Genomic DNA, 14,516 nt, shown 5'->3' on the forward strand with positions numbered 1-14,516 from the left:
AAAACAAATTACTTTTGCTTGGGAAGTCGAGCTTCATGTATCGCTATTGAAAAGTTTTGAATGAAACCCTGCCCTAGATGGACGACTCATACATTGTCAAGCTATTAGCATGCATCCATCACGTACTCCCAAATTATTCCATTTACATTCCTCTGTTCATTTTTTCGTGGAAGCACTTGTCTTTTCTACCAATTGCTGAAAATTATTCTGTTGCACAGCAACAGTCTGTTGTTAATTGCTCCAATAATTTCAACACAACTTTACATAACATGATCATAATTGATGTTGACCAATCACACTTCACCAATTGGCATCGACATTGTTTTAAGAAGGTTTATGGAGCACACTTATAGGACCATAAAAGTAGAACACATAAGTATAAATCCAGTTTTATTGACTGCTATTGTTTGGACTTCTGTGGAATATACTTTCATTTATACGAGCTTAAACACCAGATCACTTTAGATCACGCATAGTTTGTTCTTTTCCTTGGTAAACGTGGCCAACAAAGCATCATAGTAACAACATCAGACATTCAGCCCCGTCAACCTTTTGCTTCTGAACAGATTTCACACCTGGTGTCTTGATGAATTTCTGGTACAGCTAAAGGTTTTTTTCAAACCAGGCGCTGCAACTGAAACTGAAATGTACCAAAGATAAGTCTGAGAAACAGTGGGTTCATCATAGTTAGAATTTTAAATGCATAAACACTTTTAAATGTACATCTTATTTGATGAAACCGTTTAGTGTTTTGGTCAGTGTTTGGGGTGTGCAAAGGTTTATAAACTTCTCAAGCAGGGTCTCTCTTCAAATGAATTGGAGATGACACTGTGATTGATTAATTTTATTTTACATCCAACACACAATCGTTTATCATCATCAGCTAGCTAAAGTACCACCCCTTTTAACCATGCACCTTACTTTGCAGTCAGATTATGAGCCATTAAACTATCAGATGTGGATTTAAATGCACTTGCTTCAGGGGCTTTCAACCATGTGCTTTGGTTTATTTAATAATAGCCCTAAATCTCATCTGGAATCAGACCAATCAAAAACCTACTGTTGCTGCCATGCAACTATCCACTAAACACAACCCTCGATCCATTTTGTGGTGACACCAAGATGTTGAGTTAAATCAGCTGTCTGCCAACTGAATTGCCTCAGTTTACCTTCAGAAAGTCCACTACATATCGCTCCCCATTGCCCTCCCCAGCCGTCCATCATCTAAAATGTGTCTTGTCTGCAGAAGCAGACACAACTGCCTGAAATATGTGTCTCTCCTCTGAGATAAACACTGTCATCTGTCATTGGTGGGGATGGAGGAAGTGACACATTGACAGACAGCTACATTTCCTAAGACGATGTGGAGAGTGGGAGGTGTAGGCAGCGCATGAAACAGTGGGTCCCCTTTATCATGGCAATGCTTTGATGATGGAAAACAGATGAATATCTATATAGCAATGGATTCGTTTGACAGAACACTTTTTCTAAAATTACTGAATGTATATTAATTGATATGTGGATTCATCTGGAGTTTTAATATGCTGTATACTGCTGACGGTGCTTTCTAATGTAGACCTGACAAAATGTTCTGAGTAGGGAGTGGAGTGAAAATTTCATAAATGTTTAGCAAGCTTTTTGCAAAAATGTTTGTGTTCTTTGACCGAGTTTCTCTTCCTTTTTCCTGTCGGGGGTTTTTGTGCGTGTTTCAAATCATTTCTACCAAACTCTGTACAAACTTGCTCGTTTCAGTCTGATGCATTTTGTGTTTTCTTGAGCAGGTGCACACAGGAGAGATTTGATTATTATTATGTTAAATGCCCCTGTTTACCATGTAAGACACAAAATGAATGTTACAGTGAAGCTGCAGTAAAACAAAATTGCAGATTAAAATGTAGCAATGTCAGTCGTATTAGGGGACCTGAAACGATTAGAAAATAATGATACAGCTGACAGTGATGCGTCATGAAACTAGTACTGTTCTTTCACAGAAATAAAGGAGCGAAATGTTTCATGCAGCTTTAGATACTAAAAAACATCTTGACAAAAATCTACTTGCTCAAGCAAAACAATTGTCTTTGCAAATTCAGGCAATTTCTCTGACAACTGAACAACTTTTTGTCAAGTTTACAACAAGTGCAACACGCATTGTAAACTTGTTGCACCCATTGTTTTCAGTACTAAGCCTGTATTGCCCATGGTCCGTATTTATCCATGTTGTAGATGATAGACATTTCAATGAACAATAATACATGTTAATATTCAGAAATTAATACATGCAACTCAAAGCCAAAGTTATATGTGAAGATTTATACATACAAGTGTTGTGGTGTTATTACTAGTTAACTAAAAAATACTTTGGGTGAATTGCAGCCATCTTAATAATTGCAATACCTCTTAGGACACATTTGAGAAGGTAATGCTGTATATTTATGTATTGATTGTCTTTTTTTTTTTTGCTGCAGAGAAAAGAAAATGTCCCGAACCAGTGCCATGAAGGTCTTGGACCATGGGATGATTGGACCAGAGGGAGGAGATAACTGCCATAAGTTTGTGGACATCCTGGGCTTACGCACCATTTTTCCACTTTTCATGAAAACCCCCAAGAAGATGAAGAAAACTGGTGCTTCAGAGAAAGAGCATGAAGGTAAGTCAGTACTCAGAACACAGGAACAAATGTGATTTCTTCACAAAGGCTTCAGTCAGCTGCAAACGACACCCTAATCTGACCTTTTGTGGTAGTGTGACCCAGTGGCCCAAACAGTGAAAGTTGGAAGATGCATAATTGCACTATTTTTCAATTACATATCAGCAACAAATGGCATTTTAAAAGAAAGGGAACAATCCAGTGGAAACCAAATTAGTTTTTATTTAATATTTAACTAGGTTATTACCAATTGGCAACCCACTGTGACATCACTTAGTATTTTGTGAACGAGCTTGGGGAGAAACAAGGGGTGAATCTGACTGAGAACCCAAGAATATCACGCCCGCCTACATTTACCTTCAACCTGACTGCACACCAGGCATGTCAATCAAACTATACATGCCCCCAAACATGCAGATTTTTGAGGCGTTATATCGAATTAATGATGGAATTATTTTCAGATGGACCAACAGAACACTTTTCAGAAGGAGTGGATTTAGCTAACGCCATCATAATGACTTGTGGGAAAAAATAATTGCATGCTTTTTGAATCGGACCTCAATGGTTTTGCATCTAAGGCACTTCAACATTAAACTTCAGGCCTAAACACTATGTCTGTTTTTATATACAATCTATGCTTATTGCACAACACAGATTTTTCTCACATCGGTCGAGAATATATGCACACTTAAATTTGTGTTATCTTTTCATAGTATTTGTTGTGCACTTTATAAAAATATCCACGACCACATATATTGATACATTCTGCACTTTGGTCCAACTCTGAATAATAATAATTTTAGACCTATTTCAAGTTTAATCCTCAACTCAAACCTTTAGCATTGTGATTGAACCTCATTTATCAGCAAGATGACATACGTTCCACTGAAGGTCAGTGCTTTATTTAACAATAATTATTTCAAATGTAACATATTTCAAAAGACTTGGTATAACTTAGTTGTCAAAGTATTTTATATGAATGTTCTGCTGTTTCACTCATACCTGATGAGCAAAAATTGGCATTTCCATTTAAATAATCCATGTAAGTTATTATTAAAGCTTTTCGATATGAATATGATCATGCCTAAGTTGCTGATGGTGTAGATGATGATTGAACGTGTTAGGGCTACTTTTCTAACAACGTTCTACTCCCAAAATTAGTTTGGCAAGTCAAAAATCAATCCGCATCGCTAACTACTAATTTAGCTGATTATGCTAATGACGATGAGCGAACTTCTCGTTTCTTCTCCTCCTCCTCCAGTTTTCCGCAACGTGCAGTCCCACCCATTTCCTGCAGACACACTCAGTCCTAATCTGCTCATGTATCACGGTTTGCTGCCTCTTCGGCCTGTCAGTTTACACTATCAATCCAATCTTGATTGATTTCCCTGTCTACTCTTTCGAACCTCTCTTGTCTCTGAGTGAGAGATGGGAAGTGCAAACAAGAGAGAGAGAGACATAGGTCCATGCCATACAGGACAAGACAATAAAATAGGGAAAAAGAGATAGAAACCTTGTCCAGCTCTCTGCTCTGTGTTTGATCGCTTACGTCTAAACTGTGAAAGCCCTCCTCTCTGTCTGTCTGTATTAATTAAGCTTCATACATCCGGTGGGGCTTTCCAGCTCTGCAGAAGAGAACAAATTGTCTTCCATTGTGTCCCGTCTCACCCAGGGACTTGATGAATTAACCTTTGACCCCCTTGAGCAGCAGGAGGAGCAGTGAGGAAGATAAACCATCCTCACTGTGAAACCTTTCCCCCTTGTGTATGGAGCCAGACATACTCAATGTTTTAGAGAGATCTGGAAATCCACCCTGAAGGTTTTTACCCACTGTGAAGTTTGGCAAGTGTGGAGCACATCTGTTTGTATTTATCAGCTAAAGATGTATCAAGAGATCTACAGTAGGATGATGGAGTAGCTTTTTTGGAAGAGGGAAAATCAGCATTTCTGTGTTGTTTTTGACACCTAGAATTTGAATTGCTTTCATAAACATTTTAATACTAATACATTTCCAAGACATCCCATAGCACATACTACATACGCTACCATATTGATAGAAAAGGCCTTAAAGTAATTGTCAAATGTGATTCAAACATCTAAAAATAGTCGTCCAATGTTTGAGCCATATTGCAATAGACAGCTTGATTTGTTCATTGCAAATGACCTAAACCAGTGTCAGATGTAGGAGTTAATTTTAGTTTGAATTGATCTCCAATAAATCCTAATGCTTCATCTCACCCTTTCTGCATGATGTTTTCTTAAAGCCACAATGATAAGAATTTCCCTTGAGCAAATCCAAATATTTCGGATTTCTATCAAATGGTTTATTTCATCTGGTATCAGAGCAAGAAATCAGGGATTTCAGCATCTTGTGTTTTATAATCATAAGCTAGAAAATGAGAAAAAATAACATCAGCTAGATCTAAATACTACAAATCTTTCACATCTATTCCATGGAGGACAAACATGGGGCTGGGTATTTTTATGCCACAAACCAATTTGCTTCAAAACCATCTCGTCTCTAATAATGCCTGGTCATCAGTACCAAATTTCGATACCTAGGCTACAGCCACACTAACATGTTAAATTTGAAAATGCATACTTTTGCTACATTGACACAGAAGTAAATCTCATCAACATCAATGAGCCACAACATTTACTTGAGCAGCCTGCCAATGTAGATAAAACAACTCTGTTTCAACCTCGGTATATCCTCCATTAAAACAACTTATTTCACTGTTTTCAAACAACTTTTGGTCATACAGTTTGAGTTGTGCAGACAAGTGCAGACGGTGGGTAACGGAAGGCTTCTCTGTACGCAACCAGCAAGCTGATACCATGTGACGTGTTGATGGAATATTGGTCAATTTTAGCTACAGAAAACAAACCTGGATAACACCCTCCCCCTCTAGACTGCATACAAACTTAAGATTTATATTTTAATTTGTGATGCAAATTTTGCGCCATTGTACTGAATTTAATATGTTTCAGTTTTTGACTGTAGGTTGGAAAAAAGATTTTGGCATCACTTTGTCATTGTTGAATTTGACTGGTATCGAAGTCAAGGGATCGGTATCAACATTTGTTTAACCATTCCTGATCAGATATACAGTGAGTGACAAGTTCATGCTAGTTTTTACAGCAAAGCCATTGCCAAAAGCAATTTCCACAGTCTTTTGGTTCTTAATGTCAAAACAGTGCATTACATATATTTTCTATAATTCAGAGATGATAACATTCATACAAATACATGTATTTTTATTGAAATTGAAAAAATGCAAGCATGCATCTGTGAATTCCTGTCTGAGTTAATCATCAGAAGAAAATTAAAAACACCAACCAGCTAACTGATCAGTTTAACCACCTTTGCCTTTATAGCAAGTCCATAATTCATTCATGGTATTATTCTTTGTGATGAGAACTAGAGCCTGTATAGGATTTCCTATCATGTCTCCTTTGATTTATCAAACAGCCATAGGTGTAATGAGATGCCTGTCATAATATAAGACATATTGAGTGAACCCGCCTTCTCTGTAAGACTACTAATTGAAAATGCCATGAATCAAGTGGTTCTCCTGAATAGCACAATAACACTGTCGATTAATTAACTATCATGCGCTTCAACCAAAAAGTAATTAGGAGGTAGGGACCTCTCTGTCCTTCCATCCTTAGTTCCCTCTCTCTCTCACATTCGTTCCATTGCTCTCTCCATCTTAAACCCCGGTGCAAAGATTGATCCCCTTGAAATCCTTTCTGAAATTGACACAGCCCAAATGACCAGGGATTGCCAGGCTATATTAGCACACAGAACGGCATAATTAATGGAGACTTTGCCAGCAGGAGAAAAAAAAGTGAAAGGGAATGAAAAAAAAAACAGTCCAAACAACAAATTTCTCTGCTCGAGTAGTCTTGTCACGACACCAGCATTCACCTTGTTTTAGGGTCTTAGTTTATTGGTGTATGTACTCTGTCATTACCAGTGAAATGAGATTGTATGATGGAAATTGGTGGCAGCCGGTTGTTACATTTAGGTGGCTAATGATGCGAGCCAGTGTGAGAGGGAACAGAAGTAAACAACTAATTTACATGGCGAGACACAATAGTCCTCGCTCCGTCTCCGGCTCCAACTCAGAAAAGTGTTTCTTTGTGTGCTTGCGTACGTGTTTGTTTGGTGGAGAGAGATAGAGGCTGAGAGAGGGAACAAAGGTCTTTGTACTTGATAGGTTTTTGAATGTCACACAAATACCCTCCAGTCCTGCATATGCCCTCATCATGACCCTTATTTTCTAATGAATGTACTAAAATAGGTAATGAGTGAGGCTTGCTGGCAGAAAAAGAACTGAATTAGAAAAACTCATATTTTCTGCCTCTGCAGTTGCGTTGGATGTACGCCTTGAAAGTAAAAAGATGGAATAGCCCATTTATTGGAAACAGAATGCCTTTACTAAAGCAACCCCTCCTCCTCCTCCAAACTGTTTCATTACAAAGACAAAATGTGGAATTTTATCAGCCCATTACTTTATCACCAGCATCTCTCCTGTGATATTAACAAATGGAAATTTTGAAAGCATGACTACATAGCAGAATATATGACATTAAATAGGTGACTGTTATGGAGAAACTTAGTTATCTGGATTTAATGATGAATCTTACATCACATATTTCAGTAAAAATCAGAGAACCAAATGGCACTCCTTTAATCACACACCCCCTCCCCCCCATCACGCCCAGCATTGTGCGTCTTTGGCAATGATCGAGATCAGTAACATTTTACATGATACAAGTTTGATTGTAATCTGTGTTGTCAGAGTCATGCTGTGTAATCCTATTATTAGTGTATTTCAGAGGGAGAGATTTGCTGTTAGATCCTTGTGTAAAGATGTATCTAATTAGCATCGTCTTCACGTTTGGTCTTTCCTCTGGTGGGGATTGATCCTGATCCATCTCTGTAAACTGACACAAATTAAATATGCTGTGGTATATTTAGATGTATATGAAGGGTTTTATTTCATAACACTTAGTATTCTGTTCAGGAAGGGCGCCCACAACATCTAGAGGAAATGTTTCAGTTAGTACTTGGAGGAAGTTAGTAACTCAAACCTTTTTCATATAGGTATGGGTAAATGGGACATTACCCAAGGTGGGAAAAATCTGCAATATACTGTATGTCTCATAAGAATCTTTAATAACAGCTAGAACACTGCTCTTTTGTAAAGTCCGAAATCATTGTGTATAAATAGTTTCCTTTGTCATCACATAGTGCCTCTCAGAGAAGGGATACAAGCGATCAAGCTGGTGCATTTAAGTGCTATGCAATGGCAACCAGACTTGCTTGGAATTCTTGAGACTCATCTGAAAGGTTTCTTCAGTTCTGAAGTCTGGAACTGAAGAAACGAGTCCAGATGCCTTTGGACAACACTTAGATTGACCATAACCTGGATGAATGAGAATCTTTACAGACAAACTGGTGAATTTACAACAGGCTTGTATACTTTGTTCAAAAATAAGCTTTGCTCCATTTAGTAAACTAGCCTCACCAAGTGAGTTTGGAGACGTGTCCTCTGGTTCCTTTTTTACCATTAAAATGTTCCCCTCGGGAAAGTCTAGGAACTACATTTTGACCACAGAACCTACGGTCAAAAATCCTATTCCTATCCCAGTTTAATCTCTTGGGCTGTATTCCAAAGTAGCCAATCTCTGAAACTAAAAGTCCCTTTTGCAGATTCCTGTTTAAAGAACCTTAAAGATTTAGCACATTTAAAACGAGGATGGATTAAAGTATAACAAAATAATTAAAGCTGCCTTGGGTTGGTTGTTGTGGGAACTGTTTTTTGACCAAACATTTAGCACTTCAACTTCCACTTTATGAACTATCAGGAAGTCGTCCCCACCTGCAGCTATTGAGCAGGAAGGAAATTAATTCTCTGCTTCCTTTGGGCAAAATGTAGGTTTAGTTGTTGATTTCATCTTGGTTTGTTGGTCCTCCAGAAGTGAAAATCCCTACAGGTGGTACTTTGTTTGCCTGAGTTACCGCCACACATGCTGCGACACTGTTACAATGTCTGTACAGTGTTCAGACTGTGAGTAACCGCTGGTGGTCACTAGTATCAGTATGAAAAGTTATTTTAAGGTGGCTGTTTTGAAGCTGTGTGTTTTGGACAAGATGCTCTCACTTAGGTCAACTTTTCTTAAATTTCCCCAAATAATACATGATGATGCATGTTTTAACAAACTATTATGATACAATTTAGAGGCAGAATTCAGTCCTGCTTCTTCAGATTTTATAACCCCTCACAGACTAGCCTGTGGTGCTGAGGCGCTGATTGCTCTACGCAGGCCATAGTTATTCTGGTCCTTGTCCGTCTATTAGTGAAGTACCACCTTTCTTTTTCTCTGTCGTTCAGCTGCCAATCAATAAATGAATCCAAGCCCCGCAGCGTTATTTGCATGTTAACTTAGTGCTATAGATCCCCCGGGGCAAAGATAACGCAAACAGTGGATGATTCATGGAAGATGAGTGAATGCTAGCGTTTGGATATGCACGCTGTTATATGAATGCAAATGGGAAGAGTTGACGGAGACCTTGTTCACTGCTGTGGAGTTGTTTAAGGGGAGGGGAGGAGTTTCTGCTTTCATTTTTGGAGGTAGCAAAATCAACTAAACTGTAGTTTAATTTTGGAGAAAATGATCACTTGTCAAAGTGTTTTCTCATGCTCACAGGGATTCTGATGTTGTGGGTTTGTGCTGTAATTGCTGAGTTATGTGCTTCTTTTAAAACATGAAACTCTGTGGAGGGGTCTACAAATGCCAGAGTCCACTCAGAGGTCTCACTTGTTTAAATGATCAGTATGTTGAGTAACAGAAGGATCTTGGTGGTCATGAGCCAGATATTGCTATTGCATTAACCACAAACTTTCTAAGTGGACTTAAAGGTCATATATTGTATAAATTCAGATTTCTATAGATGTTTTTATTATATAGCAGATGGAGGTGTTGTATAAATATAGACGAGTCGTTTGGACTTCCTTAAGTTTGTGATGCCACAAACTCACTCATGCCACATGTATGCCCTCAGCTAGGATCACTGTCCAATCTTTTATGGAGAAGAAAACTGGTAATTCTGTCGCAGAGCCAGCAAACCACAAGACCAAAGAGAACCTGTGGTTGGCCTTGTCACTCAGAAAAGAGTCAGCCAATCAGAAGAGAGGGTCATTGGTGTCAATGCTATTTAAAGACTCAGACACAAAACAGCCTATTCTGGTAGAGCTCCAAAGAGAAGATGTAAAATTATATTGAGATGGTCTTTGGTACTTAAAACCACAAAAACATGTTTTCACAGATATCAAGACTGAAAATAAAAGCAGAAAAAAATAAAGTGTGGACCTCCAAGCTAATACTTGATCTGGATTTGATGCTGTATATATTTAACCTCATCTGTCGATCAAGCTTGCTCTTTTTAATGACCTGACATTCTTAACATGTAAAGGCTGACCCAAGGTGAAGTAGCCGACTCAGCTCTAGTGGCAGCTCAGCACAGACTACATGATTGTTTGACATTTGTAACGGCATAGTGCAACAAGCAAGTCTTGTGCTCATATTAAATGTAAAACTGACTACTGCTGTTTTGTTGAGGCTTTTTGAGAGATCTTGGGGTACATTTTTCTTATTTGTCCCCAACCTTTTATACTCAATATTCAGGTGTAAAGCAAAACATGTAAATGAAGTATTGATTGCACCCGTTTCCAAAGACAGATGAGGAAGCTGTTTCACTCAACCTTGCCCTCTATCTGGTACCCACAATGTAATCCCGCTTCCTCTCCTTTACAAATCTCAAAGGAGCAGCCTCTGTTTAGTTTTAAACTCTTTGGAAAGAACATTCTACAGCCAGCGATCGATAGCCTCCCCAGCAGGGCGTGGAGGTGGCGACATCAATTACCATTTGGATCAAGTTGATAAAGTAATGTCCTTTTGGAAATGGCAGTTAGACTCCGTATCATTGTGTACAGGAAATAAAGTTGTCTACATTAAAATAAGGAATCCTTGGACTGAACCTACCTGACATGCTTTAACGACATGTAATACATCTCAGTCTGTCAGTAAAACTGTGAAGTTCAAGTACGGTGTCATCTGTTCTTCTGACATGCCTGTATATAAAGGATTTTAATTGATTTTACTGTCATAAATACATAAAAATATGAAGTAAATACACCAATTGAGCCGTAATTTACCCCTTTAGGCACACAAAACCCCTTCATTTAAACAAGTTTTTCATTCTTGCTATATATTCCTTTATTTGTCCATAACTTAGAAAAAGCTGAAGCTGTGCCTAGTTTAAGTCTAAAGTCAACATGCTAACAATGTCAATGTTAAACAGATATGGTAATATTTACCATGTTTACATTCTAGTTTCATCCTCTGCATGCATACCATATACTTTTTTTTGTACCGTGGACAAAAGTGGATATTGCCATTCGTAGAGCCCTTTAAGTTTCCATAATTGTATGAAAGCAATCCCCAATTTCAATTAAGCCATCAAAAACAAATAAAGCAATGAAACAAAATCAAAAGAAACTCAAAACAGCACTAAGCTCAACACATGAGAGTATACACGAACAGTCATTAATACTGAAAAAAAAACAACCCAATAAATATTGGCCCTAATCTGGAAATGCCAGTGAGAAGAAATATGTTTTCAGCCGAGAATTGAAAAATACTGTTAGTGAGACCGACGACGTGATCTGGAGGGGAAGGTTGCTGGAAGGCTTGTGGCTCACAGATTCAGCTGTAATTTTCATTTGTTGATTTATTTCAGCTTTTGTTTGGATGTATTTTCTACTGAACCTTCTTCCCAAAGCAGAGTAAACCTAGTTTGTTTTGTATTGTTTCAGTGCATTTAAGGGCAATTGTTCTGCTCATGTGTTGATGGATATTTGTACATTCTGAAAGAATTGATGATGGCAGGTGCCCCAGCTTTTAGTTTTCTCACCCTTAATGTCTTGTGGGTAAAGACACTGTGGGTCATAGGGGATTTCACAAAGGGTGCTGACAGCAAACACGACCCCTTTTAAAAAGCAGAAATGGGATTGATTCCTGTACTCTTGTTGCCTAGCAACTGCAAAGCCTCGTTGAGAGAGAATATTGACCTCTTGTTGATAAAGTCCAATTCCATTTTTTCCTCCACTCTGTACATTCAGAGGATTTACAATGTCATATTCTGCTCCCCATGTGTGTACAGTGCATATTTCGTTCAATATCATAGAGAAATATTATACTTTGATTGCTGCACCTACTGGTCCTGTCTGTGACTAGAGTAACACATCTTACATACTGTAGAATGAATTGGGTTAACAAGGGCACTCAATGGGAGTAACTAGTTTTTGTTGCTAATTTAGTCAATTAACATGTTTTTAGACCTCCCGCTTGCTAAATGGCCCCAGAGCTGACACAGACAAATTTCTATCACCGCGAGAAATGTAGTTCAGCCCCAGCCAAAACCGTTCCGCATGTTCCAGCATGCCCTAAAATGAAAATTGATTTCTAAATTTCATTAACATTTTCTCCTCCTCTTGTACTGTGCACTCTCTGTAAGAATATTCATGCTTAGCTGGCTGCGTGCTGTAATTGCAAATTATCATGGGCTAATCGATTTGTTCTTTCTCAGGGCTGTGGATGTGGGTGTGAATGAGCTTTCTAGAGTTCAGGGTTTATTTTTGGGGGGGGATTTGAGACCGTTTTAACTGAGGAGCAGAACTGGCTCACACGTCAGTTAAAACTCATGCACCTGTTGGGTTGTGAAGTCGGCTTACTGTAAAACACTCTGAGCGCTTTGCTGAAGTACTATCATATAGGCATATGTACATACTGTACGTGTTTGTCTAGAGCTGCAATTATCATTTTGACTTTGGCTTGGTGATAAAAACGAGCCAGTTTTAGCTTTAATTCTCACTTTGCTTTACCTCAGAACACGTCTGCTCCATCATCGCCTCCATGCTGAGAAATCTCAAGTCCCAACAGAGAAGCAGACTCCTCAACAAGTTCACAGAGAACGACTGTGAGAAGGTTTGTTTTTGCCGTCTTCTTGCTTCTCGTCTTCTTTTGTCACTCTCCTCACTTCACAGTTTTTTTCCCCCCACCTCTTGTTTTTAATTGCCACCTAAATGTCATCATATTAAAAGACTTTTTCCTGAACAGTATTTTTATCAGTCGAGCTCTATTTTTACCAGAAGCCAGATCCAGGAGTTTGCCAGGCAGATTCACTAAAGTTCATATTCAGGTCAAATAGTCGCTCTGTACCTGTGTATACGGTGTGCCTTAATGTCACACAACTTGAGCGAGGTAATTAAAATATCAAAGCTGACACCTCAACTGCAAGTTTTCTTTCCCCATAACCCCCCCAGTTCTCCTACCACGTGCAAAAACATATTGTGTTGCTCGAGGCTATTTTAATCCGAATTGTGACTTTTGAAACGTGTTGTCATGCAAATCAAATGCGAATATCTTTGTCGCTACAGCGCCATGCCAGAGCCTCGTTTCCATCTTCCACCCTCTGCACTTACTGTTCATTTTCAGGTTTACATGTAATGCCATTGGCCAAACGATTGTACAACAAATTGAATTAAAAATAATACATTTCCCTCTCTTTGTTTGCCATTTCATGAGCTCCCCCCTGCAATCTAACAGGTCTGTGAAAGGGAGTAGACACTGCATAAATAATTAAATCAGTGTTATCAAATTATTTAGGGTGTTGTGTGTTTATCCCAGAGAGTATTTTTTCACGTTTGCCCTCAGCGTCTCGTCTTGTTCTGTCTCTGCTTTGTACTTTCTCCTTTCCCTTAACATTTCCCTTATTTTCACTTTGCTTTGTCGGTGGCTGCATCTCTCACTTTCTCTCTGTCTGTCTCTATTTCATTCTCTCTCCAGGTTGATCGACTGATGGAGTTGCATTTTAAGTACCTGGAGGCCGTTCAACAGGCTGACAAGAGGATCGAAGGAGAGAAACATGTAAGCAGCTCTCCTCCTTTCCTCCCTCTAAATCTGTCTCCTCCGTCCTTATCCTCGTGCGCCTCTGTATTCGCTGGCTTCATGTCACACAGCTTGTTGAAATGATGGATTCACACAAAACATTTATGTTTTCAGTTGTTGACCACAAATGGAAAGCCATAAAATAAATTGTGGCTCACCAAGAAATTATTATTATTATGACGCACAGCCTTTTTTGGGGGTATTTTTGTACAAGCAGCAGTTTGCTAGAGTTCGTAGCCTGATAATAGTTTATAAATCCAATGGCTGTGGCTCAGATGGTAGAGTAGGTTGCCCACTAATCGGAAGATTGGTGGGTCCTCCTCCTGTCCACATGGCTAAGCGTCCTTGGGCAAGACACTGAACCCCAAGTTGCCTTGGGGAATGTGTGTGAATGTACTCCTGATGGCCGGCACCTTGCATGGCAGCTCAGTCTCATTAGCGTGTGAATGGGTGCTTCCAGTAAGTTACACTGAGCCTCGTTTTTTGGACTATACGAGGTGTAATCGAGATCCTGTTGCACTGATGCGCTTTTTTTCTTGGTCTTTATTATGAGATTGTTTTCTCAATATTAAGATACAACACACAAAAGACTATAAGGGCGGAAATAGGGATGCTTCATAAGTTGTCTAAAAATCTTTAGGGTTTTATGATTTCATCAGTATCAAAGTAATAGCTGTCAGACATTCAATGGTACAAAAAAAGGAAACCAAACCAGTGAACCAAATTAGTTATTAATTTGGTTCATTTAATTATCCAAAATATATATATATATATATATAAAAAAATATTGCTCAACATTTAACTCAGTATCCATGGTTTCCTAAGTTTGACTTAAGCATAAAATTGT

The 14,516-nt window shown here is 38.7% G+C and overlaps 1 protein-coding gene across 1 annotated transcript in view; it reads left to right on the forward strand.

The window, feature by feature from the left end:
* Positions 1-14,516, forward strand: part of ctnnbl1 (catenin, beta like 1) — a 50,517-nt gene that overhangs the window by 16,668 nt on the left and 19,333 nt on the right. Inside the window, exons 11-13 of the mRNA XM_069693939.1 lie at positions 2,466-2,647; positions 12,609-12,706; positions 13,568-13,648. Coding sequence (XP_069550040.1) covers positions 2,466-2,647; positions 12,609-12,706; positions 13,568-13,648 — 361 coding nt within the window. The remainder of the gene's footprint in view (positions 1-2,465; positions 2,648-12,608; positions 12,707-13,567; positions 13,649-14,516) is intronic.

The sequence above is a fragment of the Brachyistius frenatus genome, unplaced genomic scaffold (genome assembly GCF_029030835.1).
Source record: "Brachyistius frenatus isolate BFR_SWC_R1_liver_20210118 unplaced genomic scaffold, ASM2903083v1 Contig_16, whole genome shotgun sequence".
NCBI lineage: Eukaryota > Metazoa > Chordata > Actinopteri > Embiotocidae > Brachyistius > Brachyistius frenatus.